This window comes from Bufo gargarizans, chromosome 8 (assembly GCF_014858855.1).
Source record: "Bufo gargarizans isolate SCDJY-AF-19 chromosome 8, ASM1485885v1, whole genome shotgun sequence".
In the NCBI taxonomy this organism is placed as follows: domain Eukaryota; kingdom Metazoa; phylum Chordata; class Amphibia; order Anura; family Bufonidae; genus Bufo; species Bufo gargarizans.
This window is the reverse complement of record NC_058087.1, coordinates 137778065-137805172: the sequence shown is the minus strand read 5'-3', so window position 1 is coordinate 137805172 and position 27108 is coordinate 137778065. Positions and strand designations below refer to the sequence as shown.

At 46.1% G+C, this 27108-nt stretch overlaps 1 protein-coding gene across 1 annotated transcript; it reads right to left on the bottom strand.

The window, feature by feature from the left end:
* Nucleotides 1-540: 540 nt before the first annotated feature.
* On the bottom strand, nucleotides 541-26532 carry LOC122945436 (diacylglycerol lipase-beta-like). The gene is made up of 14 exons (XM_044304505.1): nucleotides 26523-26532; nucleotides 25395-25569; nucleotides 19089-19350; nucleotides 16932-17057; nucleotides 16689-16816; nucleotides 16248-16374; nucleotides 16081-16164; nucleotides 13491-13568; nucleotides 12908-12988; nucleotides 12677-12804; nucleotides 4281-4349; nucleotides 4130-4202; nucleotides 3407-3657; nucleotides 541-1238 (listed from the first exon to the last, which is right to left on the bottom strand). Exons 1-14 carry the CDS (start codon nucleotides 26530-26532, stop codon nucleotides 1046-1048), a joined length of 1785 nt encoding a protein of 594 aa, XP_044160440.1. The 3' UTR covers nucleotides 541-1045.
* Between the last annotated feature and the right edge of the window lie 576 nt (nucleotides 26533-27108).

Below are 27108 nucleotides of genomic sequence, written 5' to 3'. Positions count from 1 at the left end.
CAATAAACGACACATCACATGGCCTAGGCGGAGGCAGAAGCGCTTATAGACAGCTGGGATCTCTTCGTACAGCTGATCAGCGGGGTGCCCAAGAGCTGGACCCCCGTTGATCCTATCTTGATGACCTATCCTGAGAATAGGTCCTTAATGTCAGTCCCGGACAACCCCTTTAAAGGGAGTCTATCACCAGCATTTCACTTTTTTAACCCTTCCCACAGCTCCCTAGCATGCTTACAGTTAATAAAAACGTTACCTCCGGCATCAATCCTGGACTTATAGAACCATCAAAAACGATCTTTATAACATATGCAAATGAGGGCTCGCAAGTGCCCAGGGGCGGCGTTACCCTCGTAGGTGCCCTGCTTGCTCAGCCTTTTCATTGCGTCCCCCCACCCCTTCCTACCCTCCGCCCGCCCATCCTTTCCCTCTGACCGGCCTTTCTACTAGCTTGTTATTCCGCCGAGATCCCGCGCCTGCGCACTCATTCCTTTGGCCGGCGCGTGCGCACTGCGATGCCCATTCCTTGTACGGCATCACAGTAATTAATGCGCAAGCGCCGATGCACCGCCTCCTTTGTTGTGTTTTCACGTCGCAATAGTTACTGTGATGCCGTACAAGGAAAGGGCATCGCAGTGCGCATGCGCCGGCCAAAGGAATGAGTGCGCAGGCTCAAGATCTCGGCAGAACAACAAGCTAGTAGAAAGGCGGTCAGAGGGAAATGATGGGCGGGCGGAGGGTAGGAAGGGGGCGGGGGGGACGGGGACGCAATGAAAAGGCTGAGCAAGCAGGGCACCTACGAGGGTAATGTTCCATCCCTTTCACAAAACTTTTAACTTAAAATATTAAACTCGTCCAAAGAAACAAAAAAGGCTAGTGCAAAAGGCAACCAGACATGTGTGCGTTTCTCGTCACCAGGATCGTTTCTCAGCCGCGGCGTCATCGTCCTGTAGTAGAGGGAGGGTTACTGTGTTATTAGTAAGACTGCTTCGCTTGTCCTCCCATAGCCACTGGGGTGAGACGGTGCACTGCTTGCAAAGGCTTAGACCTAAGTGGTAGGCAAGTCGTGCGGTGGAGTCTGACAGGGCATACAGCCGGCGCGCTCCTGACACAGGCTCCTCAGAGCGTTCTGTACAATGTCCGGCATGTGGTCGGTGATCATTCTGGGGCTGATGTAAATGCTGTTGAAAGAAGTCTCTTTCGACCACCGTGCGCTGTATTTCACATCCGAAAAACAGAGACTGGAAAAAAAAAATTACATAATAATTAGATATGACTGACCAGTCCTAGCGGCGCTCTGCGGTCCTATATACACCGTATAGCCTGAATAGGAGGTTTCAGGATTAATAGAGCTGAAGATTCTCTGAAAGTTATGCAACTTTTTAATATACTTTGCTCATCCATTTCTCACCATTTTCAAGATCTCTGCTTGCAGTCAAAGAATTCAGAGGCGGAAAACCTGTCTCACACAGCTGCTATAACAAAGCTCATTCCTATACAGTGCAGCTATGTGAGCAGTACTAGGTCAGGAAAAGGTTTTCAGCCTCTGGGTGTAAACAATAAATGTTTCCATTCACTGACTGCAAGCAGAGATCTTGAGAATGGTTTGGTAGAGAATCACAACTTTTCATGAATAGTGGAATTAATTATCAAGTGCTGTGCATGCTGAAGAAAGATTTCTCTACATTTGCTGTGCAAGGGATTCTACTGTTCTCCGTCATCAGCCACCCTGGGCGAAGGAGAGGCTGCCCCCCATCATGTCCTTCACTGAGATTACTATTAGGAATTTTACTAAAAAAAAAGGACCTGTGCCCTTTCCTGACATGTCTGGTTTAGGACTGTATTTTTTCCCCCTATAAGACGCGCTCCCCCTCAATGTGGTATGAAAATGTCAGTGCATCTTATGGGGTGAATACGAATGAGTGCTCCCCTGGCTCTGTACTCACCGCTTCCTGGTCTTCCTCGGCTCACAGCGCGAGGACGTCGGTGCTCTGTGACCTTATGCTGTGCACATCAGGTCACAACAAAGCACATGGCAGGAAGAACGAGGAGAGAGCGCATGTCAGGAGCAACGGCCGGGGGTCTGATCTGAGGTCTGCTTTTGGGGTCATTCACATCGGGCTCTGATCTCAGGTCTACTTGAGAGTTCATTCACATTGGGGCTCTAATATGAGGTCTGCTTGGGGGAGTTGGAGTCATATTCACATTGGGCCTCTGATCTGAGGTCTGCTTGGGAGTCATATTCACATTGGGGGTCTGATCTAAGTTCTCCTTGGGGTGGGTGTCATACTCACATTGGAGGTCTGATCTGAAGTCTGCTGGGGGGGTCATACTCACATTGGAGGTCTGATCTGAGGTCTGCTTGGGGGTCATATTCACATTGGGGGTCTGATCTGAGTTTGGCTTGGGGGGGGGGGGGGGTCATACTCACATTGGGGGTCTGATCCGAGTTCTGCTTGGGGGGGGGGGGGGGTCATACTCACATTGGAGGTCTGATCTGAGGTCTGCTTGGGGGGGGGGTCATACTCACATTGGATGTCTGATCTGAGGTCTGCTTGGGGTTCACCTTCACACTGATGTCTGATTGGGGGTCTTATTACCATTAGGTGTCTATGCTGAGGTCTGATTAATATTGGGGGTCTGACTGTGGCTCGGAGCTGAGGTCTGATGAACAATATTTTTTTTCTTGTTTTCCTCCTCTAAAACCCAGGTGTGTCTTATGGGCAGGTGCATCTTATAGGTCGAACAATATGATAACTATTGCATCCTGCATGTACTTACAATACTGGGGAAGCTATTCTTATCACTATATGTTGTGCCATTTCTTTATTATTCCTGCTAGAAGTTATAAATTAATTACTAGCAGTTTGGAATAAAGTTCCAGATAGGGGTTAGCAGTTGGGGGGTGGGGGATTGGATAGTGTCAGACTGTGCAGGGACATACTCCCTCTGCTGGTAACATCCATCTGGACCTTCATTGCAGACCACTGACAATTCATTTATACATTTCTAGAAGGAATAATAAAGGAATGGCACATCATACAGTCATAAGAATAGGTGCTCCAGAATTGGTATCAGATGGGGAATGCAGGACAGGTACGATCTTCAGCGCCGCCTCCCACTGAAGTGAATGGGAGACAGAAAGAAAGCAGCCATCGGCGGAATTTAGGGGCTGCGGTCTGCTCCAAAATTCGACTGATAAAAAATAAAAGCCATTTGAACAACCCCTTAGATGTGGGGTAGATGTGGGTGAAAATTCTGCGCCAATTTTTTGCCACTACATGCGAATGAGGTTTTGTATTGTACTGGAAACTGTTCATATTTTGGCTGAATTCGCATTGCAAATCCTTAACAATTCCGTGTGAACTCACCCTTACAGAATTCCACACAATGAACGGGAGGTACTTACCACCCTGATCTGCTGTCTTCTGTAATATGGATGATCTTCCCTGGTAGATACAGACGAGGATATCGAGGAGAATCGGCGGGGGAGCCCTCTGTTAGTGTGCTGTATGAGGAGGATTTCTGAATCAGTAAAGCCTGCTCAGCCAACAGCGGCTGTGTCAGAGATGCCATGTTTCGGCCATCCAGTTCTGTCGGGAAGTCATCTGGACTGCCACCGAATATTTCGTACCAACATCCGTGCAGCAGGATCCGGTACTGAGGAGAGTCAGGGAGAAGATATAAAACATTAACAGATCTAAATAAGCGCCTCCTTTAAAGTGGCACCTAATGATCTGGCATTCCAGGACACCTATGGTTGGCATCGAGGGAGACCCTAAGAGTCCATTCAGATGACCGTAAGGGGTCAGTGCCCGTATTGTGGGCTGCAAACAATGGGTCCACAAAATACAGGCACCGTCTGTGTGCACTCCGCTGATTTGAATTGGTCCATGATCCACAAGATACGGAAACAGATAGGACATATCCTATCTTTTGAGGAACGGAGGCACGGATCGGAAGCTCTTCCGTGGGCTTTCGGGTCCATGCCTCCGCACCGCAAAAGATAGGACATGTCCGTATCTTGCAGATCGTGGACCCATTCAAGTCAATGGGTCCACATCCGCAAACGGAGCGGCACAGAGCACTTACGTTCATCTGAATGGACCCTTAGGGTCATAGATTCACATACCTTGGGTCGGTTACAGTTCACCACCATCCTTAGTATTCGGTTCTTCAGATCTTCCATGTTTGGTAAACTCAGTCTGTAAAAGGGAAGATAAAATGTCTCATTTGCTGTCGTCATGAAAGTTTATATCACCTGTATTCCAAGCAGTCCTCACCTTGGCACAAGATCCTTCCCGACTATTACCGAGATGATAAAATTCTTTGAATAATCAGCAAGAGCTTTGCTAGGAAAAGAAGAAAAAAAAAAAAAGAAGGTTAAACCCGCCACTAACTAGGCCACATTCTGCACAAGGTAATGGATGACAACACTGAAGTATCAGCAAATGGTTTCCCATTAGCTTAGATAAGAATACTGTATCAGGCCAGCACTGCAGTATCGTTCATGGCCACCACCACCCAGTGTACGGAGCCGATTTGGTGCACAGCAGTGCGGTCAAACAGCTGATCGGTGGGGGTGCCAGGAGTCAGACCCCCACTGGACACAAGACAACTGTTCCCTTCAGGTCAGAACAAGGAGGAGGTAAGGACAAAGGGATTTGGGGAGGGTGGGATGATTGGAGATACTATATCTAACACGTTCATTGATCACATGGCCTATGTGCAGTTTAATCCCATTCAAGTGAATGGGGCTGAGCTTCAATACCAAGCACAGGTGATATCCAATAGATGCCGCTGTGCTTGGTAAGTGGCAAGGAGGCCAAGTGCTACGGCCTGCTCAAACAGCTGATCGTTGGTGTCGGGCCCCCAACTCAGGATAGGTCATTAGTAATAAATACCTGGAACACAACTCTAAAAGGGAATGTATCTTAAAAAAAAAAAAAAAAAAATTAGCTATTGTTTAAACGTTTTTATGTTAAAACTTTATTTGGTATTTTTTATTTTTATTTTCATGTCACTATCTATCTTTTAGTGACTGGTCACAATTATTATATTTTTTTTATCAGATCTTATATATTTGCGTTTTTACATATAACATAGCATTACACACAGACCATACTTACATTGAATGTATAGGTACCCGTCTTTTACAGAACAAAAGTATCATTTACAACAATCGTGTACGGTTATTCTTTAAACAATAAGTATTGCCCTATAACCCCCTCCCACCCCCCAAAACTTCCGCCCCACCACCCTCTCTTTCTCCGTGTGGCCATACTTCTCCACCAAGAGAATGGTACTCCAACATAGACATCACCTGATATCACTTTAGATATTTCACCAACTTGTATGTTCGAAATGTCATTCCATATATGCGTCAATCTCTGGGACAACATACCAGGACCAGCCAAGCACACCCTCCACTGCTTTTTGGAATTTCTTTATAGTGCCCCTTCTAATATGAATACCACTTTCCATGGATATCATATAATTAACCATACTTATCCACTCCGGCTCAGTTGGAGGGGTTGGTTGTATCCAATGTTTAGCTATAGATTTGTGTGCGGCGTATAATAACTTAGCAATAGCTTGTTTGTGATTTGTGGAAACTGGCAGATCTTCTACGTATCCAAGGTACCCCACAAGTGGAACCCTCGGTACTACAACTTCATAGCTTTCTTCTATTTGTTTATGATGTCTTAGAAACAATTGTGAGCGTCTACGTGCCACACTCATAGATATCGTGGGTACTGCCCCCAAAACATCCCTCCATCTTTCTTCTGACATAGATCCAGTAGTACAGGCCAGACTATCTCGCACTATCACTGGCATGGAATTCACAGTTAATGGGTTTCCTCGTTCTGGACTCGGCGTGCCTTAACTTCAAGTACTGATAATTGAAACTCTGTTTGAAGTTGCTGAAAGGATTTGGAGGTTCCCCTCTAAACAGAGTTCCAGCACGAAACTCTCCGAGAGCTCATTATTTACTCTGACTTTAGCCTTAGGAGCGACATATAATAGCCAGACCCATGATAAGAATACGGGCCCAAATCCCATATTTTGCGAGACAGCCCATAGGTAGCCCCACTCGACACTATCAAACGCTTTTGCAGCATCTAGTGACATCACTGCTTTGCCAAGTGAGCCCCCCGGGACCGCCTGCATGTCTCCTTAAATTAATTGCAGTAGACTTGGATGGTATAAACCCTGACTGTTCTAGATGCATTACAGACGTAACAACTCCTACCAGCCTATTGGCTAAGATGTTGGCTAGGATCTTCACATCTGTTGTGAGCAAAGAAAATCGGTCTGTATGATTCAGGCAAGACAGGGTCCTTTCCCGGCTTAGGGAGGACTACTATGGTGGCTTCAGAAAAGGAATTAGGAAGTCGCCCCACTTCCCGCGCCTTCATAAACACTTCTAGCAATGGTGGCAATAAATCTTCCCCCATGGATTTAAATACCCAAGCTGGCAACCCATCCGGGCCAGCCGCTTTCTCATTGGCCAAACTCCCCAGCGCTATTTTCAGCTCCTCCAATGTAATAGGCATTTCAAGACGATCCCGCTCTTCTTCAGAGAGTACTTTTAGGTTGACCCGACTTAAATACCTTTCCATTTCTTCATCATTATGCCTCCTTTTGGTTTTATATAGCTCCGCATAAAACTGCTTAAACACTAAGAAGATCAGGGGTCTCAGAAACCACCATTCCAGAACCAGTCTTCATCATGTGTACATAGGAGGACTCTGACTGAGCCCTAGCTACTGTCGCCAGCAAATGGCCCGCTTTTTCACCTTCGTCAAAGTAGCGTTGTTTCATAAAGAATCTTCTATTACCAGCTTGTTCCAAGATGTACACATTACCGTAAGTGCCTCTTTCCATATCGCTAAACAGGATGGGGAGGTATCACCTACATGAAGCATCTCCTTCTCCATTAGTCTACAATTAAGCTCTTCCCCCATGGCTCTAGTTTTGGTTTTGACTTTGGATATTTGTGCAATAAAAAAGGTACAGTACCTCTCAGAAATGCCTTCAGTGCATCCCATATCACTCCTATTTCAGCTGAACCCTCGTTAATCCTCAAAATCTCTCGCACCTGCTCTCTAACTTCCACCATATTCACCGACTTTATCCAGAATGGGTTTAATTTCCAGCCTCCACATCTCGGCCTCCGCGCCTCTCCAACGCATAAACCAGCAGACAGGATAGAGTGGTCTGATAACACACGAGGAGCATAAGAGACCTGTGATAACCATGGCAGCCTTACATGGTGACCCAGGGCCAAGACGATGCGTGAGAGAGGGGCACAAGACAAAACACCTCTCAGTAGGATTCCTGACCCTCCAAACAACCACTAGTCCCAACTCCTCTAAATCACCTACCAAAAGGAGTTCTAGGGTTGGTTGACGGAATTTATCCCGTACATTAGTCACAAAATTATTGAAGTCGCCAAGTAACAGCATAGGCAAATGAGGCTCCGAGGCCGCAAATGCCAATGCTTGCATTAAAACCGTGTTAGAGAAGGGCGGAGGGATGTATAGAAGCATTAAAATACATTCTACATTAAAGACGTACAGTGTAGCCCTACATATCATCCCTCCTGGTCTTCTATGGATTAAAAACACTTAACCCTCTTGGAGGTTCTATGAGGAATAACCAGAAGGATAGGCTCATCCTATCCATCTCCTATTCAGCCATTGTAGGGTATCCTGAGTCATATGTGTTTCCTGTAGACCTAGAACCGACGGAGGCAACAACCGCAACCGTTCAAAGACTGCAGTGCGTTTGGTAGAATCTCTGAGGCCCTTAACATTCCAGGACACTAAATTCACCTTCCCCACAGTATTATGGCATATACACTGACCTAAAGAATTATTAGGAACACCATACTAATACGGTATTGGACCCCCTTTTGCCTTCAGAACTGCCTTAATTCTACGTGGCATTGATTCAACAAGGTGCTGATAGCATTCTTTAGAAATGTTGGCCCATATTGATAGGATAGCATCTTGCAGTTGATGGAGATTTGATGGATGCACATCCAGGGCACGAAGCTCCCGTTCCACCACATCCCAAAGATGCTCTATTGGGTTGAGGTCTGGTGACTGTGGGGGCCATTTTAGTACAGTGAACTCATTGTCATGTTCAAGAAACCAATTTGAAATGATTTGAGCTTTGTTACATTGTGCATTATCCTGCTGGAAGTAGCCATCAGAGGATGGGTACATGGTGGTCATGAAGGGATGGACATGGTCAGAAACAATGCTCAGGTAGCCCGTGGCATTTAAAAGATGGCCAATTGGCACTAAGGGGCCTAAAGTGTGCCCAGAAAACATCCCCCACACCATTACACCACCACCACCAGCCTGCACAGTGGTAACAAGGCATGATGGATACATGCTCTCATTCTGTTTACGCCAAATTCGGACTCTACCATTTGAATGTATCAACAGAAATCGAGACTCATCAGACCAGGCAACATTTTTCCAGTCTTCAACAGTCCAATTTTGGTGAGCTCGTGCAAATTGTAGCCTCTTTTTCCTATTTGTAGTGGAGATGAGTGGTACCCGGTGGGGTCTTCTGCTGTTGTAGCCCACCTTTCTTTCCCATTCTGACATTCAGTTTGGAGTTCAGGAGATTGTCTTGACCAGGACCACAACCCTACATGCATTGAAGCAACTGCCATGTGATTGGTTGACTAGATAATCGCATTAATGAGAAATAGAACAGGTGTTCCTAATAATTCTTTAGGCGAGTGTATCTCCTGATTAATAGTACGGCACATTACCACATCTTCTTCCGTATTTGAGCATCTATAGAAATCTACATATGGCCACACGGAGGGTCCCCCCCCCACCAAAAATACTCAATGCAATCCAACTCTGTGGGGCAAAAATTTCGCACCCAACAAACTGATGTAAGAATAAGAAAAGATTGTATCCACAAACACCATAAACCGTACATCTTTTTGGTAGAGCAGGTCGTGGTCATTAACATACTAAACCAGGCCCGCCACATATAGGATTCCACCCCACAATCACTCATTAATGAAGGTAATATAAAAACAGCCCGATATTGAACATACATTTTCCCCTTTTTCAACCAAAATGTAACTGAGGTAGCTCTCAGGACCCTGAGCTAACAGAGGGCCACCTGAACCCCTGCAGAGGACATTAGGGGAACATTTTGCATGATCAACTATTGCATTCCCTGTAAACAACCCCCTGCACATAGACTAGACATTTATGACGTATATAGTCACCAGTCCCTTTCAGATCAATCTGGAACTGCTTGACGCATCTGTTTTTCATGGACGTCCAGCCATCGCAGCGCATCTTTAGGCGATTCTAAGAAGGTAGTAGATCTAAGAGCCACGACCCAGAGTTTGGCTGGTTATATCATGGAGTTCGGGACTTACAACTGACGCAGCCTTCTTTTGACATCCATAAATGACGCCCGTCTTTTCTGGACCTCTACGGAATAGTCCGGAAATAACGACACCTCGACTCCGTTGATCTCCTGATCCGATCTCTCTCTAGCTTTACGAAGAACTGCATCTCGATCCTTGTAATGCAGGACTTTGATTAATACTGGTCTGGGCGGTCGGCCTGGTGGGAACTCTATGCGCCCTTTCCACCGCAAACAGCTTAGATAATATATTTCAGTCCCAAAGGTTTGACTGAGCCATGTTTCTAAGTATACATCTGGATTTTTACCCTCTACTTTTTCAGGAACTCCAACCAAGCGTATATATATTTGCGTCTCAGCCTATTTTCGAGATCGTCAGTTTTGGCAAATTAGGCTGTTTTCTCTTGGGCATGCTTCTGCGCTATGGCTTGTAATGGCGGGTGATTATCTTCCAGACTGCTCACTCTTCCTTTCACAGCTGTGCACGTTCCGCCACTTTCTGTAAATCATGCCTGATAACGGAGACATCTTCTTTTATTTCCCCCCAGCTTGGTGTTTAAAATAAGTAAAGCCACATTGCATTGCTTGACTGCAGTAAAGACATCTGATATAGTGGGAGATTTTACAGACATTTCGTCATCAGCACCTTCTGGCGCCTCCATCTCGCCATTTATACGGTTGGCTGTTGCAGGATTTTCTTCCTCTCCCTCACTTTCATCAGTTGGGTTATCATCTCTGCCCGGCTCTTCTGGGTCTGATATTGCTGCAGACTGTTCTGGAGCAGATGGATTGCGGGCAAATCGCTCCTCCCTGTCGGCCCCCTGCACTCCCGCTACGGCGCCATCTTGGATATCAGGATCACCGTTTCCTTCTCCCTGCTTGCTGCGTCCCTTGGTCATCTCCAGACTCCCCCCGTATTGCTTCTGTGGCTATAGTAGACCTTTCTGCCATCTTTCAGGGCTCTCTGCGGGCTGACAGGATCTTTAACAGGTTGTCTTCAGGATTATGGAGGCGGGAGCTCTTCACAGCGAGTCTACTCACATCGCTCGCCGGCCATGCCCCCTGGTCACTAATTCTAATGATCAGTCATGATTTCCTGTTCTGTACAGGTAACTTTTTAGTAGCCATTACCATTATGACCACCGGCTGAATTACAATGACAAGTAACACCTCTGTATAGATAACACCATTCACAATAGGTGATATCACAGCTTATCTACTCCCTCCTGTCCTCTGCACACGTCACAGAGCATGCCCAGAAAACTCTCCCATAGAAGTCAATGGGGCCTCCTCCTGTCCACTGCGTTTATGGACTGCGTGGCTGCTCCCAAAGAACCGGAAGTCTTGGCCTAGTGGCCAGTGTGAAAACACTGCAGGATTTTCATTTAAATATAGTGACATGGAAGAAAAAAAAAAAAAAAAAAAAGAAAAAAAAACACGAAGAAATAAAAAAAAATCATTTTAACAACAGTTAATTGTCTGAAGACACATTCTTTTAAAATATTTACATTGTTTAAGACAGGATGTAAATAATTTTGGCCAGCAGGTGGCAGTATAAGGAAGGACATGAGAGCTGGGGAAAGAAGACTGCAGCCTGGGGTAGGCAAATATATTATACGAGAGAAGGGGGTCTAAATATGGGGCAATAGGCAGCACAGTTTATGTGGCTGGCCCAATTTTGGGAGGTGGGATGTGGTTATGAGGGCAGGTATTAATTGCTGTAAGACGTGCTGTGCCTGTCACTTGAAGAAGTTGTAGAAAGACCCTCAAAAGGAATGCCCCCAACATTCTGCAGGTTTGCATTCAACTGTTTCTTTTTTGCCTATGTACTACAATGGGGAGTGATCGCTCAAGCAAGACCAATGGATATGGCTAGACAAGGGACACTGCGCGTAATGTGCGGCACTCAGTAGTCAAGGGCCACAGCGGAGGTGCCCATCATTGCTATAGGCCCAAAATATCAAAATTTTGGTCTGATTTAGAAGCCGCAATAAGAGTTCTTTAACAAAAATAAAAATTATGGGGGTCATTTACTATACAGAAATACGCCTGAATTCGGTGTATTACAGGCACAGATGGTGGCACAACGGTTAGTTGCGCTGCTATCTGCGACTTCACCTCACTCATGCCAGGTCTAAAATTGTGGGCATGATGTGGGTAAGGAAGAGGACGGGTCGGCAGGTCCGTCTCATTCACCATTTTCTATGCTTGTTTTAGACGTAGAAAATGGTCTAAATTTAAAAGGGATTCTGTCACCTCGTTTTAGGTTATAGAGATGCGGACATGCACGGCTAGATCGCCGCTAGCATGTCCGCAATATACCTGTCCTATAGGGTCGTGTGCTTTTATTGTATGTAAAAAATGATTTTAGAGATATGTAAATGAGCCTTGTAGAACTGGCGCTGGATGCGCAGCAGTCATGGAGAGGCCGGCGTCTCTTCATAACTTTGGCAGATCCACCGCCAGCACAGGGCCTTTCGGCATCTAAAACGCCGGTCTTAATAAATGTGTCCCTATGTCCTTGACCTTGTGACACCTTTCTTCCACACCAACATAAGGCCTCATGCAAACAACCATAGGTATTTTGTGGTCCGCAAACCGATACTGTCCTTGTGCCATTCACTTTTTTTTTTTTTGAGGACCCATTGACTTCAGTGGGTCCATGGATAGCATTTTGTGGACCAAGATAGGACATACAGATGCAGACAGCACACGGATGTCATCCATGTGCTGTCCACATCCATGTGTCTGGTTCTGCAAATTGACAAGTTGCAATGGGGTCATGAATTTAGCGTCACCAGGCGTTAGGCTCCCAAACTGCCCACCACTTATTATCCAGGACGGTGACATCTTCACAGTGATGGTCTGGTATATTTTTGAACAAGGTGTCATCAATCAGGAAAAGAAGTATGAATGCTGTATTTCAATGCCTATAAAGAGTCATGGCGTGGGAGATGCCATTTGGAAGAGTCCTGCAGGCTGGAGGCTTGACTGACATCCTGCAGGTTGGGTACGTCGTGACACGCCACCTCCTGCACATTCGACACATACACAGTGGAGCTAGGTGCACTGGGCTTGGCGGAGTGCTGCTGAAGGTGGCTCGTGGGGTTCCTCCCCCATGGAACAGAGCATTCGAACTTCTTTTCTGGACTCATGCCAGATCACTCAAACTATACATCATCTTGAAGCCGTCATCCTCCTGGAGAGGAGGTTGGTGGCAGTTTGGAGGCCTCAATCCTGAGGACAGGTTCCCTGGCTTTCTCACCTGAAAAGGCCCCCTGGTGGTGAAAATGCATAGCACTTGAGAGTAGGAAAAGAACTTCGAAGTTGCACTGCCAACACAGCAGCTGCTCCAGCCCCCAAGCTATGTCCTACAATGACAAGCTTGTATTCCTGGCAAGAAAACAAAATGAAAAATAGTCAGAGAAAGTATAATGCAGCGTCAGATAAAAATAAAAAAATAAAAATTAAGTTACGTCTATGGACAATGACTTACCGGTGCAACAGTGAATGCTTGATTCAATATGCCATCATTTATAAGCCTTCTGTAGATGTAACTAGCAGCCTGACTTATGCCCTAAAAAAAAATATGAATTTTACAGATGATCTTCCATAAACGTCATTCAAAGCCTAAACGTGTCACCAAGAGGCAAAGGGGAACCTGCAAACAGCGCCCTAGACCTGAGCTTCCTTGACTTCAATGGGTAAAACTTTTGATTAAACGGTATACATTGTGCGATGTGAATTAATGTGGGAGGTTTACCGAATACCCTATGTAAAATCATAGTTTATACATTTATATTACAAATTGACAATATCAGCTCTGCTGTACTTCATGGCTCAAAATGTATGTTTCTAGGAAGAATTGCCACCGTTGTGGAGATTTTCCAGCACATCTGTAAATCTACACACACAAGGGACAAAAGGCACCCCGAGTGATTCTAGGAAGAGGACCATACGGCTTGATCATTGCTCAATCATCAGTTTGGGCCATAAAATCGGGCAGTGCAAGTCCAGCCATAGAGCCCAAGCCTTTTCTAGTAGGTTATGGATCAACAATGAATGAATGGGTTCTTCACCTTATGTGAAAAGCTATCTCCTTCCACGCAATCGGTGTGCAGATTCTCGCAGTCCGCTGACAGGTCGGTCAGAACATCCTACAAAGAGCAGAATTCGGGGTCAGTAAAAAATAGTAATGGGGGGGGGGGGATTCCATATTCCACTAACTAGATATAGTAATCGCTTCACTGCTGAGGGTCTGATCTCTGGGATCCACGCTAATCAGTACTGTAGCGAGTGGGGGGCTGCAGTACTAGGCACGGCCACACATAAGCCGCTGCCCGTTGATATCAATGAGTATCATGTAATCCACAATTCATGATGGTGTTTTGTGAGTCTTGGGGAGGGGGGGGGGATTCTGGGGTCACAGCAAAGAGCACCATGTGATCATTTTAGGCTACCTTCACACTTGCGGCAGGACGGATCCGCCAGGCTGTTCACCATGTCGGATCCATCCTGCGGCTATTTCGCCGTGCTGCCGCTCCATCCCCATTGACTATAATGGGGACGGGGGCGGAGCTCCGGCGCAGCACGGCGAAAGCCGCCGGACTAAAAAGCCTGACATGCAGTAATTTTAGTCCGGCGGCCTTTAGCCGTGCTGCGCCGGAGCTCCGCCCCTGTCCCCATTATAGTCAATGGGGACGGAGCGGCGGCATGGCGAAATAGCCGCAAGACGGATCCGACATGGTGAACAGCCTGTCGGATCCGTCCTGCCGCAAGTGTGAAAGTAGCCTTACTTTCTGTGCGGATGATCTGTGATTGTACAATGTGAACAACCTCCTAAGGCTACTTTCACACTTGCGGCAGAGGAATCCAGCAGGCAGTTCCGTTGCCGGAACTGCCTGCCGTATCCGGCAAAACTTATGCCACCTGATTGTATTTTAAGACTGATCAGGATCCTGATCCGTCTTAAAAATCCATTGCAAGAACGGATCCGTCTGTCCGTTTGTCATACGGACAAACGGATCCGTTTCAATTTTTTTTTCACATTTTAAAGCGGGCTGCACATGCGCAGACCGGAAGGACGGATCCGGCATTCCGGTATTTTGGCACTAATACATTCCTATGGAAAAAAAGGCAAGTCTTCAGTTTTTTTGGCCGGAGATAAAACCGCAGCATGCTGCAGTATTATCTCCGTCCTGATCAGTCAAAATGACTGAACTGAAGACATCTTGATGCACCCTGAACGGATTGCTCTTCATTCAGAATGCATGGGGAGGGATAAGGCCTCTTTCACACTTGCGTTGTCCGGATCCGGCGTGTACTCCACTTGCCGGAATTACACGCCGGATCCGGAAAAACGCAAGTGTACTGAAAGCATTTGAAGACTGATCAGTCTTCAAAATGCTTTCAGTGTTACTATGACAGCCAGGACGCTATTAAAGTCCTGGTTGCCATAGTAGGAGCGGGGGAGCAGTATACTTACGGTCCGTGCGGCTCCCGGGGCGCTCCAGAATGACGTCAGAGCGCCCCATGCGCATGGATGACGTGCCATGCGATCACGTGATCCATGCGCTTGGGGCGCCCTGACGTCACTCTTTGAGCGCCCCGGGAGCCGCACGGACGGTAAGTATGCTGCTCCCCGCTACACTTTACCATGGCTGCCAGGACTTTAGCGTCCCGGCAGCCATGTTAACCATTCAGAAAAAGCTAAACGTCGGATCCGGCAATGCGCCAAAACGACGTTTAGCTTAAGGCCGGATCCGGATCAATGCCTTTCAATGGGCATTCATTCCGGATCCGGCCTTGCGGCAAGTCTTCAGGATTTTGGGCTGGAGCAAAAAGCGCAGCATGCTGCGGTATTTTCTCCGGCCAAAAAACGTTCTGTTCCGGAACTGAAGACATCCTGATGCATCCTGAACGGATTTCACTCCATTCAGAATGCATTAGGATAAAACTGATCAGGATTCTTCCGGCATAGAGCCCCGACGACGGAACTCTATGCCGGAAGACAAGAACGCAAGTGTGAAAGAGCCCTTAAACAGATCAGTCCTTTTCCGGTATAGAGCCCCTGTGACGGAACTTTATGCCGGAAAAAAAAAAGTGTGAAAGAGATCAGCCTATGGTGATTTTTTTTATTTATTTTTTTAAAACATCTACACCATAGAAAAAATACATAATAGCATAAAGGTAACAATAGAAAACTAGAGAGGCAAATACATGCACTTAAAGGGGTTGTTCAAGATTTTACCAGTGATGGCCTATACTCAAGACAAGCCATCACTATCTGATTGGCGGCACCCCGCACCCCCACCGATCAGCTGTTCTGCAGGATATCTGGTACAGGAAATTGGCGATAGAACTGCCCCACTACATCCCGTTCAGTGGACATAGCTGGATGCTAGGGGCAATGCTGCAGTAACCAGCACTGTTGGCTACACAGCCTTGTTCTTCTGGCGCCTGAACAGCCGATTGTGGGGATACTGGGTGCTGGACCCCTGCGGATCAGAAAGTGATGGCCTCCCCTGAGGATAAGCCATTGCTTGTAAATTCCTGGAAACCCCTTTAAGACTCAGAGCCAAAGGATCCAGAATATCCAGATAGGACATAGGTATAGATAACCTATACCCACGTATCCCAAAAAAAATATGTTCCTCTGTCATCAGTTACCTCAAGGGACAGTGTTCCTCTTACAGCTACCAAGATGGCTTCTGTTTTGTGATCGAGGGCAACAAAAAATGGGATTTCATAGATCTACAACACAAAATGAGAACTGATTAGAGAAGCCGTGGAAATACATATTACTCACTGCGGGGGCATGATGGTCAGTGCCTCACCCGGTTATGAAAGGAGATGTGGATGAAGTCCCGATACTGTAGTCCTGTTGTTTGCAGAATAGAGCCAAAATGGCAATTGAGGTGATCACCGCCCACGATATCACTCTGGGCCCTCCGGTTCTGGCAACTAGAAAAGAAAACGGATCAGATCTATGTGGTCTTATTGTGGGGTTGGAAGGCCCACCATGTTGCAGGTGGACAAGCTGTTAATCACGTAAGGTAAGTGGGGAAGCAGGACTCCTCAGCTTTTTCGAGGAGTCCTGGCAGCATTTACACAGTCCAGTTACATGTGTGTAATGGATGAAATAATTGAAAATGAAATAACCCCCCCGCCCCATATTATGCTGCCTCATTTCTGATTAGATGTGAATGGTTCACGTCAAAATACACAAATAATGACTCTCATCATCCTAAAAGCAAAGCAACATAGATGACGCTCACCATTCTCCGCACAATTTGCATAGTCCGGTGAAGGGGTTGCTGTACACATAGAGGGGCCACCCGTAGGCAGCGGCTGCAAACTGCATGTAGTGAGCCGCCTTCGCCAACTCCACATCCAGATTAACTCTCTAAAACAAAAAGAGAAGGTAGCGTTATGGGGACAACAGCTAATCTTCCGAAGGGGGTGTCCTTCTAAAAGGAATTGTCCCAGGCGGATAACTCATTAACCATGACCAGGACTACCTCAGATTGTGGGGATGGCGAGTGGGACAACACTTCATCCGGATCCCGGCTGAGTTCCACTTTGTCCTGTTCCTGATGAAGGAGAGTCAGTCCTGCCGCTATATCACTGGGAACCAGGTCTGTGTCCTAAAACAAGAAGACCAGACCAAAGTAGAGCTGAAGACCAAGTTCTGGAGTTCTCAACACATAGACTAAAGGAACACTCTGGGTAAACCCGTGTTACATGTAGAGCAGGGGCAGAGGGCGGCAGTGCATGACATGGTTCAGGTCAGGGTGTTCCTTTAAAAGTGGTTAAAGTAATGTAAAACTATGAAAATCAGACATCATATAGTCCATGGCAATCTATTTCTAACAAAGCTAGAACCAGCCGTGTACCTCACATGGACCCAGAGATCCATGGTGCAATTGTTGGTGCATGTGCAGTCATTGGTGCAATTGTTGGTGCTAGATTTATTTCAAGCTGGCAGTTCAGGGGGCATGTCCGGTCTGTTGCAGCTGAAGAATGGAACTAAGCATGCGTGTCAACCTCAGTGAGCATTTGGGGGTGCTCTCTCTCCTTGGGGAGAAAGCACCTTAAATCGGTGTGAGGAGTCTTATAGGCCATACATGCTCCACTGGAATTCTGGAAAGAAGATATACAAATGAGCTCCTAACAAGCTCTGCCTCTAATACCACCAGATGTAAGGCAGCTTTCCTATAAGTCAATGTTCAACCATTTAAATAGGCCTTGGGGCATGACTCGGATATTAAATAAGCCAGCATCTCATCTGCAGACAACTGTTTCGGGGTGACTGTCCCTCATCGGTGCAGAGCAGAGAGTACTGGCTTAACTAAGTGAGAAGCCTAGGGCAGGATTTGGGGGATACTACCTCTCCTTTGTTGGCGTGATGAGACTTAGTTAATATCTGAGTCATGCCCCAAGGCCTAAGTCTCCTCACGCCGACTAAGGAGAGATAGTACCCCCAAATCCTGCCCTAGGCTTCTCACCCAGTTAAGCCAGTACTCTCTGCTCTGCACCGATGAGGGACAGTCACCCCGAAACAGCTGTCTGCAGATGAGATGCTGGCTTATTTAAAATCCAAGTCATGTCTCAAGGCCTATTTAAAGGGCTGAATATTGACTTATAGGATAGCTGCCTTACATCTGGTGGCATCAGAGGGAGAGGTTGTTAAGAGATCATTTGCTTCCCTTTCAACCTCAGTGAGCTGGACAGAGGATTTAGAAAAAGGGGCAAACACCAGGTGGCGCTATACAGATAGATTTTAGTGAATAGCCGAGTGGCTACACTAAATTTTTTATTCCATGCAATTACAAATATTCAGATCCAGGTGCTGGTGTGAAAAATGTAGATTATTTATCGTGGGACAAAACCTTTAAACATTTAGCCATGGAGACACCACATTAGAGTCAGTAGAGATTTGAAGATGAATTTTCACCCCCACTCTGGTGGTCCCTACTGGTCCTGTAGTAAGCTTACATGCCCAACAAGTGACTGCTGAGGCCAAGTGGTTGGCAGCAGTGAATGATGTACTTGAGGTCATCACTGCAGGACGACTGGCGCATGAGATGGACTGAAGGGAGAGTACAGACCATTTCTTTTTTTTGTGACCTAAGCGAGATTTCACTAAAGTACAGACAACCCCTTTAAACACCCCAGCATGGTTGGCAGCTAGAAGTAAAGGCAAGAACCACAGAATATCCAATCTTAAAGGGGCATGCCAATGTTACAAGATTGCTACTTAACAAGGGTATTTTCATCTCAAAGTGATGGCATATTGCCAGAATACACCACCGCTTTATGATCAGTAGGGATTTGACGTGTGGGACCCCCACTGACCCCGAGAATGAAAAGGCCAAAGCATTGCGGCCCCTTCAGCATTTCCCTGTACCGCAGTGCTCCTGGACACCCGCCGTGCTGGTCAATACTTCATTTTCTGGTCCGGTGACAGTCCCAGAGGTCAGAACCCTCACCCATCATAAAGTGATGGCACATCCTAGTGACATACTATTACTCTATGTGATAGGAATACCTATTTAAATGTAATATATTTCCTAACTTTGCATATACTTGGCTTTCGTCATCGTGTACTAGCCTTGAGTTACACCAGAAAGCATTGCGTGACGGTACAACAACCATATTTGCAGAGAATGGCTTACGGCAAAGTAGCTGCTGAATAGCTGTGCGATGCTGGAGAAAGCCACCCTGTTGTCATTGTCACTGCCTATGCAGCAGCAGAACAGGCGGATGCGGGTCTCCCACACCCTAGTAGCCGTCTTCTTCAGGTTGTACATCAGCTGCTCGGACTGGCTGCTCTGCAGGTTGTGATCTTCATCTCTCACATAATATAAAGCTTTCTTGCGTCCCAGTGGATCAAACACGATGAAGACGGCTATAGTGGTGAACAGCATGATGATCCAACTGGAATACATGGAGAGACAGCAGGTGACAACCAGCGTCAGGTACACATATTAGGCATTCCCACTACTCCTCAAACAAAAATATTCAGAAAATAAACACAAAATAACCTCATAAGAATGCACATACAATGCATACGTTTTGTTATTTTGCAGCCTTCTGCTAAAATAAAATAAAAAATTAGTTTTCTCCATCAATCTTCACTCAATATCCAATAATGAGAAAGTGAAAACAGAATTATAAAAGTTTATTAAAAAAGGAAAAACAAAAATTTGGGATGTACATAAGTATTTAGACCCTTTGCTATGACACTTGACATTTAGCTCTGGGGGCCTCTCATTTCTCTTAAACATCTTAGGAGATGTTTCTACACCTTGATTGGAGTCACTTGTGGTAAATTAAGTTGATTGGACAGGATTTGGAAAGACACAGCCCCGTCTATATAAGGTCTCACAGCTGACAATACATATTAGAGCAATAACCAAGAAGATAGAACTGCCTGTAGAGCTCAGAGATGGGATTGTGTGGAGGGACAGATCTGGAGAAGGGGACAAAAAAAAATTCTGCTGCACTGGTTGCCAAGAGCACAGTGGCCTCCATAATTCTTATGGACAAAGTTTGGAACAACCAGGACTCTGGGTGAGAAGGTTCTTGGTAAAAGAGATGATGATGATGATTAAGAACTCAATGGCCACTCTGGCTGACCTCCAAAGACTTTGTGCAGATGGGAGAAACCTCCCATTACTGCAGCACTCCACCAATCTGGGCTTTATGGTAGATGGGACAGAAAGAAGCCTCTCCTCAGTAAAAGACTCTTTCAATGATCACCTGGAGTTTGCAAAAAAAGCACCTAAAGGCTGTGAAAAACTAAATTATTTGGTCTGATGAAACCAAGATTTTTTTGTCCTCAATTCTAAGCATCATGTCTGGAGGAAACCAGGCACCACTCAGTACCTGCTCAATACCATCCCTACAGTAAAACATGGTGGTGGCAGCATCATGCTGTGGGGATATTTTTCAGCGGCTGGGACACGGAGACTGGTCAGAGGTGAGGGAAAGCTGAATGGAGCAAAGTAAAGTAACGGAAATATTCTTAATAAAAACCTTATCCAGAATGCCCTGGACTTTAGACTAGGCCGAAGGTTCACCTTCCACAAAGACAATGACCCTAAGCGCACAGCCAGGACAACACAGGACTGGCTTAGGGACAAGTTTGAATGTCCTTGAGTGGCCCAGACAGAGCCATAACTTGAACCCAAGTAGACTTTAAAATGGCTGTCCACCAATGGTTCCCAACCAACCTGAAAGCGCTTGAGAGGATCTGCAGAGAAGAATGTTAGAAAATCTCCAAATCCAGGTGTGGAAACCTTGTGGCATCATCCCCAAGAAAACTGGAGGCTGCAATCACTGCCAAAAGTGCTTCAACTAAGGGATCTTGCACACGACCGTACATAAATATTGGGACATCGACACAATTCTAACATTTTTGGCTCTATACACCACCACAATGGATTTGAAATGAAACAAACAAGACATGCTTTACCTGTCAGCTTTAATTTACATCCAAATCAGGTGAACGGTGTAGAAATTACAACAGTTTGCATATGTGCCTCCCACTTGTTAAGGAACCAAAAGTAATGGGACAATTGGCTTCTCAGCTGTTCCATGGCCCGATGTGTGTTATTTCCTCATTATCCCAATTACACTGAGCAGATAAAAGGTCCAGAGTTCATTTCAAGTGTGCTATATGCATTTGGAATCTGTTGCTGTCAACTCTCAAGATGAGATCCAAAGAGCTGTCACTATCAGTGAAGCAAGCCATCATTAGGCTGAAAAACACAACAAACCCCATCAGAGAGATAGCAAAAACATTAGCTGTGGCCAAAACAACTGTTTGGAACATTCTTAAATAGAAGGAACGCACCGGTGAGCTCAGCAACACCAAAAGACCCAGAAGATCACGGAAAACAACTGTGGTGGATGACCGAAGAATTCTTTCCCTGGTGAAGAAAACACCCTTCACAACAGTTGGCCAGATCAAGAACACTCTCCAGGAGGTAGGTGTATGTGTGTCAAAGTCAACAATCAAGAGAAGACTTCACCAGAGTGAATACAGAGGGTTCACCACAAGATGTAAACCATTGATGAGCCTCAAAAACAGGAAGGCCAGATTAGAGTTTGCCAAACGACATCTAAAAAAGCCTTCACAAGATCAACTTGTACCAGAGTGATGGGAAGAGAAGAGTATGGAGAAGGAAAGGAACTGCTCATGATCCTAAGCATACCACCTCATCAGTGAAGCATGGTGGTGGTAGTGTCATGGCGTGGGCATGTATGGCTGCCAATGGAACTGGTTCTCTTGTGTTCATTGATGATGTGACTGCTGATAAAAGCAACAGGATGAATTCTGAAGTGTTTCGGGAAATATTATCTGCTCATATTTAGCCAAATGCTTTAGAACTCATTGGACGGCGCTTCACAGTGCAGATGGACAATGACCCAAAGCATACTGCAAAAGCAACCAAAGAGTTTTTTAAGGGAAAGAAGTGGAATGTTATGCAATGGCCAAGTCAATCACCTGACTTGAATCCGACTGAGCAAGTGGGAGGCACATATGCAAACTGTTGTAATTCCTACACCATTCTCCTGATTTGGATGTAAATGCCCTCAAATTAAGGCTACATGCACACGACCGTGCCGTTTTTTGCGGTCCGCAAAAAAAACAGAAGCCGCTCGTGTGCCTTCCGCAATTTGCGGAACGGAACGGGCGGCCATTGATATAACTACCTATTCTTGTCCGTTTTGCGGACAAGAATAGGACATGTTCTATTTTTTCTGCGGGGCCGCGGAACGGAGCAACGGATGCGGACAGCAGACGGAGTGCTGTCCGCATCTTTTGCGGCCCCATTAAAGTGAATGGGTCCGCATCCGAGCCGCCAAAACGGCGGCTCAGATGCGGACCCAAACAACGGCCGTGTGGATGAGGCCTAAAGCTGACAGTCTGCAGTTAAAGCACATCCTATTCGTTTCATTTCAAATCCATTGTGGTGATGTATGGAGCCAAAAGTGTTAGAATTGTGAAGATGTCCCAATATTTATGGACCTGACTATGTATTTTGCGGTCCGCAAAATATACAGATGACATCCGTGTGCATTCCGTATTTGGCGGAACAGAACAGCTGGCCCTTCATAGAACTGTACTATCCTTGTCCGTAATGCGGACAATAATAGGATATGTTCTATTTTGTTGCGGACCCATTGAAGTGGATGGTTCCGCATACGGTCCGCAAAAATAAAATAAAAAAATGGAACGGACAGGGAAAGAAAATCTGTTCGTGTGCATGAGCCCGAAGTCTAAATACTTATGTCAATTGAAGATTTTAGTTTTTCAATAAATTAAAAAAGATTTTGAATATGCTCATTTCACTTTCTCATTATGGGGTATGAAATGCAGATTGAAGGGGAACACTTAATTTTTTTTTATTTGAGCACAGAGCCAGAGCCGCAACATAACAAAATGGGAAAAAGCGAAAGGGTCTAAAGAATTTCCGAATGCATTCATTAATTGAATATGCTACACTTCTATTGATATTCCCACCCAGCTTCCCCCAGTCACAAGGCCTTGCTGCAACCAACTGACTGCAGAGAGACTTGTCTAGGGGTTGTCCAGGACTTATACACTGATGACCTATCGATTAGGCCTCATGCACAGGACCGTTTTTTTTTTTGGGCCCGTAGGTCCGTGATCCGTGAGTCTTCCTTGATTTTTGGAGGATCCACGGACATGAAAAATGAAAAAAAAATCTAAGTCAAGTTTGCCATTGAAATGATAGGAAAAAACGGACACGGATGACAATCTTGTGTGCATCCGTGTTTTTTCACGGACCCATTGACTTGAATGGGTCCGTGAACCGTTGGCCGTGAAAAAAATAGGACAGGTCTTATTTTTTTCATGGCCAGGAAACACGGATCACGGATGCGGCTGCCAAACGGTGCATTTTCCGATTTTTCCACGGATCCATTGAAAGTCAATAGGTCCGCGAAAAAAAAACGGGAAACGGCACAACGGCCACGGATGCACACAACGGTCGTGTGCATGAGGCCTTAATCAGAGTTTGAGACAGCACACCAATAGGAATTTTCAATGCAATTAGTGTTTTTATTCAGCCGGACTTTACATCATTAATGTTTCGGGCTTTACATATTGCGCCCTTCATCTGTCGTTTTACAGGCTAGGGCAGCACTAAAGCCCTCCCATTAGTGCCGGTGACATCACTGGGCTCACTGCTAGGCGGAAGCCTCTGCCTAGCTTTACCCATGGAGAGCATGTCACATGTTAATTGAGTTTTTCTGCTATAGACAAGGGTACGGAAAAATGGATCCAACAAAAAAAAAAAAAAAAAAAGCTATGAACACAAAAAAGTATCCCCCCCCCCAAAAAAAGGGTCAAATTCCCACAGACTTTTAGCTAATATCGTCAAAAAAACACATGTTAAATTTTTTTTATATATTATATATATATATATCCAGAAAAAGGACGGCACTCCAGCTAGATCAGTGCTTCTCAAATAGTAGGGGGCGCCAGGCTCCGTAAAGGGGGACTCGTTCAGGGCCGTCCTTTGGGGTGTGCGGGCTGTGCGGCCGCACAGGGCGCCATAGCAACAGGGGCGCCGGGCGGCCGACAGCTCGCAGTGTAATATGCGGCTGGGAGATGAGAGCTTCCATTGTGGAAGCGCTCATCTCCCTTCCTCTGATCAGAGGCCGGCGCAGGCGCTGGACGCGATGTACGGAGCGGGGGCCGGGGGAGGGACTGGGAGGAGGAGCTGGGGGCCGGCAATAGCGGTGGGGCGGTGCGGTCACTGTACTATAGCCCCGCCCCACCGCTCCCTCCGGTATACTAATATAAAATGTATTATTGAATTAAAAGTTATTAAACATGCCCCCCTCACTCCTAATAGTACCGTATATCCGAATTTCTTCTGTATAATGCCGGCAGGCAGGCCGGGGCGGCCGGCACGTCCCTCAGTGATGTCACGTGCCTGCGCCGCCTGCTTTATGAATGAAGCAGGCGGCGCAGACAAGTGACATCACTGAGGGACGCGCCAGCCGCCCGGCCCGCCTTCCGGCATTATACAGAAGAAATTCGGATATACGGTACTATTAGGAGTGAGGGGGGCATGTTTAATAACTTGAAACGGCGGCGGCGGGCACACGGAATCCGTGGATGGCACAGTTAAGGGGTGGGGGTCTGTGGATGGCACTGTTATGGGCTGGGGGGGGGGGACTGTGGATGGCACTGTTATGGGGTGGGGGGGGGTCTGTGGATGGCACATATATAACAGTGCCAGCCACAGATCCCCCCCATAAGTGTCCGTCATCCACAGATCCCCCCATAAGTGTCCGTCATCCACAGATCCCCCCATAACAGTGTCCGTCATCCACAGATCCCCCCATAACAGTGTCCGTCATCCACAGATCCCCCCATAACAGTGTCCGTCATCCACAGATGCCCCCATAACAGTGTCCGTCATCCACAGATCCCCCCATAACAGTGTCCGTCATCCACAGATCCCCCCATAACATTACTGGCAAAGGGGGGGCTGTTATTACTGGCAAAGGGGGGCTGTTATTACTGGCGGGGGCTGTTATTACTGGCACAGAGGGGCTGTACTTATAACAATTTTATAGACAAATGTTTTCTTCTTCCTAGGGGGGGGCATGACAGAAAATAATTGAGAAGCACTGAGCTAGATGAAGGTGAGGTTATTCTTTATTCAACCATACGGTGCCACCGTATGGTTGAATAAAGAATAACCTCACCTTCATCTAGCTGGAGTGCCGTCCTTTTTCTGGATTTATTGATTGGGGTAAGAAGTCGATTCCCCTGGAACGTGCACCCATTTTTCCCATTGCAGTCAGTGCTGCCAATTTTCTTCTATATATATGCTACTAAACCACAAAAACGACTATATGTGAATCCAGCTTTAAACAGGTCAACAGGCCATAAAACCAAAGATATTCTCGAAAGATCAGGGCCAGGCTCTTACCTAGCGATAACAGTAAGCAGAATGACATTCACCACTGTTTTCTCACAGTGAACCCCATTATCCGACACCCAGATTGCCCCCATAATGGCCCATGCGAATTCTGGCAGATAGAGGGCCAGGCGGATGTACACCAGTTTGGGCATGCACTTCCTGGGCCCCGGGTTGGCGATTGTACCTGCAAAACAAAAGGGAAAAAAAAAAAAGATTAAGAAATACAAATATAATATAAAACACAACTAACACCTCAATGTGTCGAGTCTTCTTCAGTTTGTACCTCTCCCAGTGCTCTCCAACTACAACCCCCAGCATGCTTGGAGCTGTGATTTCTCTGCCGCTGTAAAGGCAGAGGCTGAAGTCCACTGGAGACGTCAACAGACGTATAGGGGGACAATTATCAATTTTGCAGGAGTCTATGTTGCCGTGATTTGTGGCAAATTTATTAAATGCCGCACAAGGTTTGATCAATTTAGTGTGTCTTTAAAGAAGCACTCCGACAAAAATCTTTCTTCTCTGGACCATTAGAAGGGTACATAATATAAACTGTAGTGAGGGTAATCTTCTTACCGGTGACTGTATACGTTAGTTATCCCCTCTAGGGCTGAAACGATTATTCGAATAACTCGATTAAATCGAGTCAAAAAATTCATCGATGCAGTTTCCCTGCATCGAGTAATCGTTACATCACATTATCACGGAGCGGGAGTGAAATTAAGCGTCTCACACACCGCTTCCGTGTCCTCCGGAGGCCAGAGAGGCAGGACTTTGCGTAATGCGCAGTTGCGCTCATACATCATCATCACGCCGGCTAACGATGTGCGTCTGACGTCACGTAAGGTCCCAGTGCGTGCTGGGATGAAGACGGTCTCGGACCCCATGTGTCTGCGGCTGCGCCCTCCTTACTAGTGCCAGTGCCATTAGGTAATTTAAGTTAAAAGCACTTGAGGCACGCCAGGGGGGAATCGGGGGCACCGAGTCACTGTAAATTGATATTGAAATGAAAGGCAGATGGAGAGAGAGTGGTTAATGGAGGCTGCAGGCACCACCTTGGCATGTATAAAGTTATTGGTTTAGAGAGGGGTTAATGAAGGCACCTCCAAGGTGCTTTCATTAACCCCTACAAACCAATACCTTTATACATGCCTAATGCCAAGGTGCTTCCATTAACCCCTCCAAACCCAAGGGCATGTATAAAGTTATTGGTTTGGAGGGGTTAATGGAAGCACCTTGGCATTAGGTATGTATAAAGTTATTAACCCCTTCAAACCAATAACTTTATACATGCCTAATGCCAAGGTGCTTCCATTAACCCCTCCAAACCAATAACTTTATACATACCTAATGCCAAGGTGTTTCCATTAACCCCTTCAAACCAATAACTTTATACATGCCTAATTACGTACGTTATTTTAAGTAGGTTTTTCTTATTAGATTACTCGATGAATCGAGAAATATAATCGATAGAATACTCGATTACTAAAATATTCGTTTACTGCAGCCCTAATCCCCTCCGTTCTGATCCTAAGCTGTGTCATGTGACCAACTCTCTGATCTCCAACTGACACAGGACAGGAAGCCAGTACTTCTTGATGCATTCCTACGAGACTGACATTGAGGCTCCCATAGGAATACAAAAAGAAATGGGCTTCCTGTCCATACATAAGATGCTGTGTCGGTTGAAGATCAGAGTGTTGGTCACATGACACAGCTGAGGATC

Excerpts from the sequence above, each read along its gene's own strand:
- LOC122945436 (XM_044304505.1), bottom strand. Across the intron at positions 16,375-16,688 it reads TGCAAATTGTGCGGAGAATG|TTGCCAGAACCGGAGGGCCC; the intron begins GTGAGCGTCATC and ends TTTCTTTTCTAG. Across the intron at positions 12,805-12,907 it reads AAGCATTCACTGTTGCACCG|GAATACAAGCTTGTCATTGT; the intron begins GTAAGTCATTGT and ends TTTTCTTGCCAG.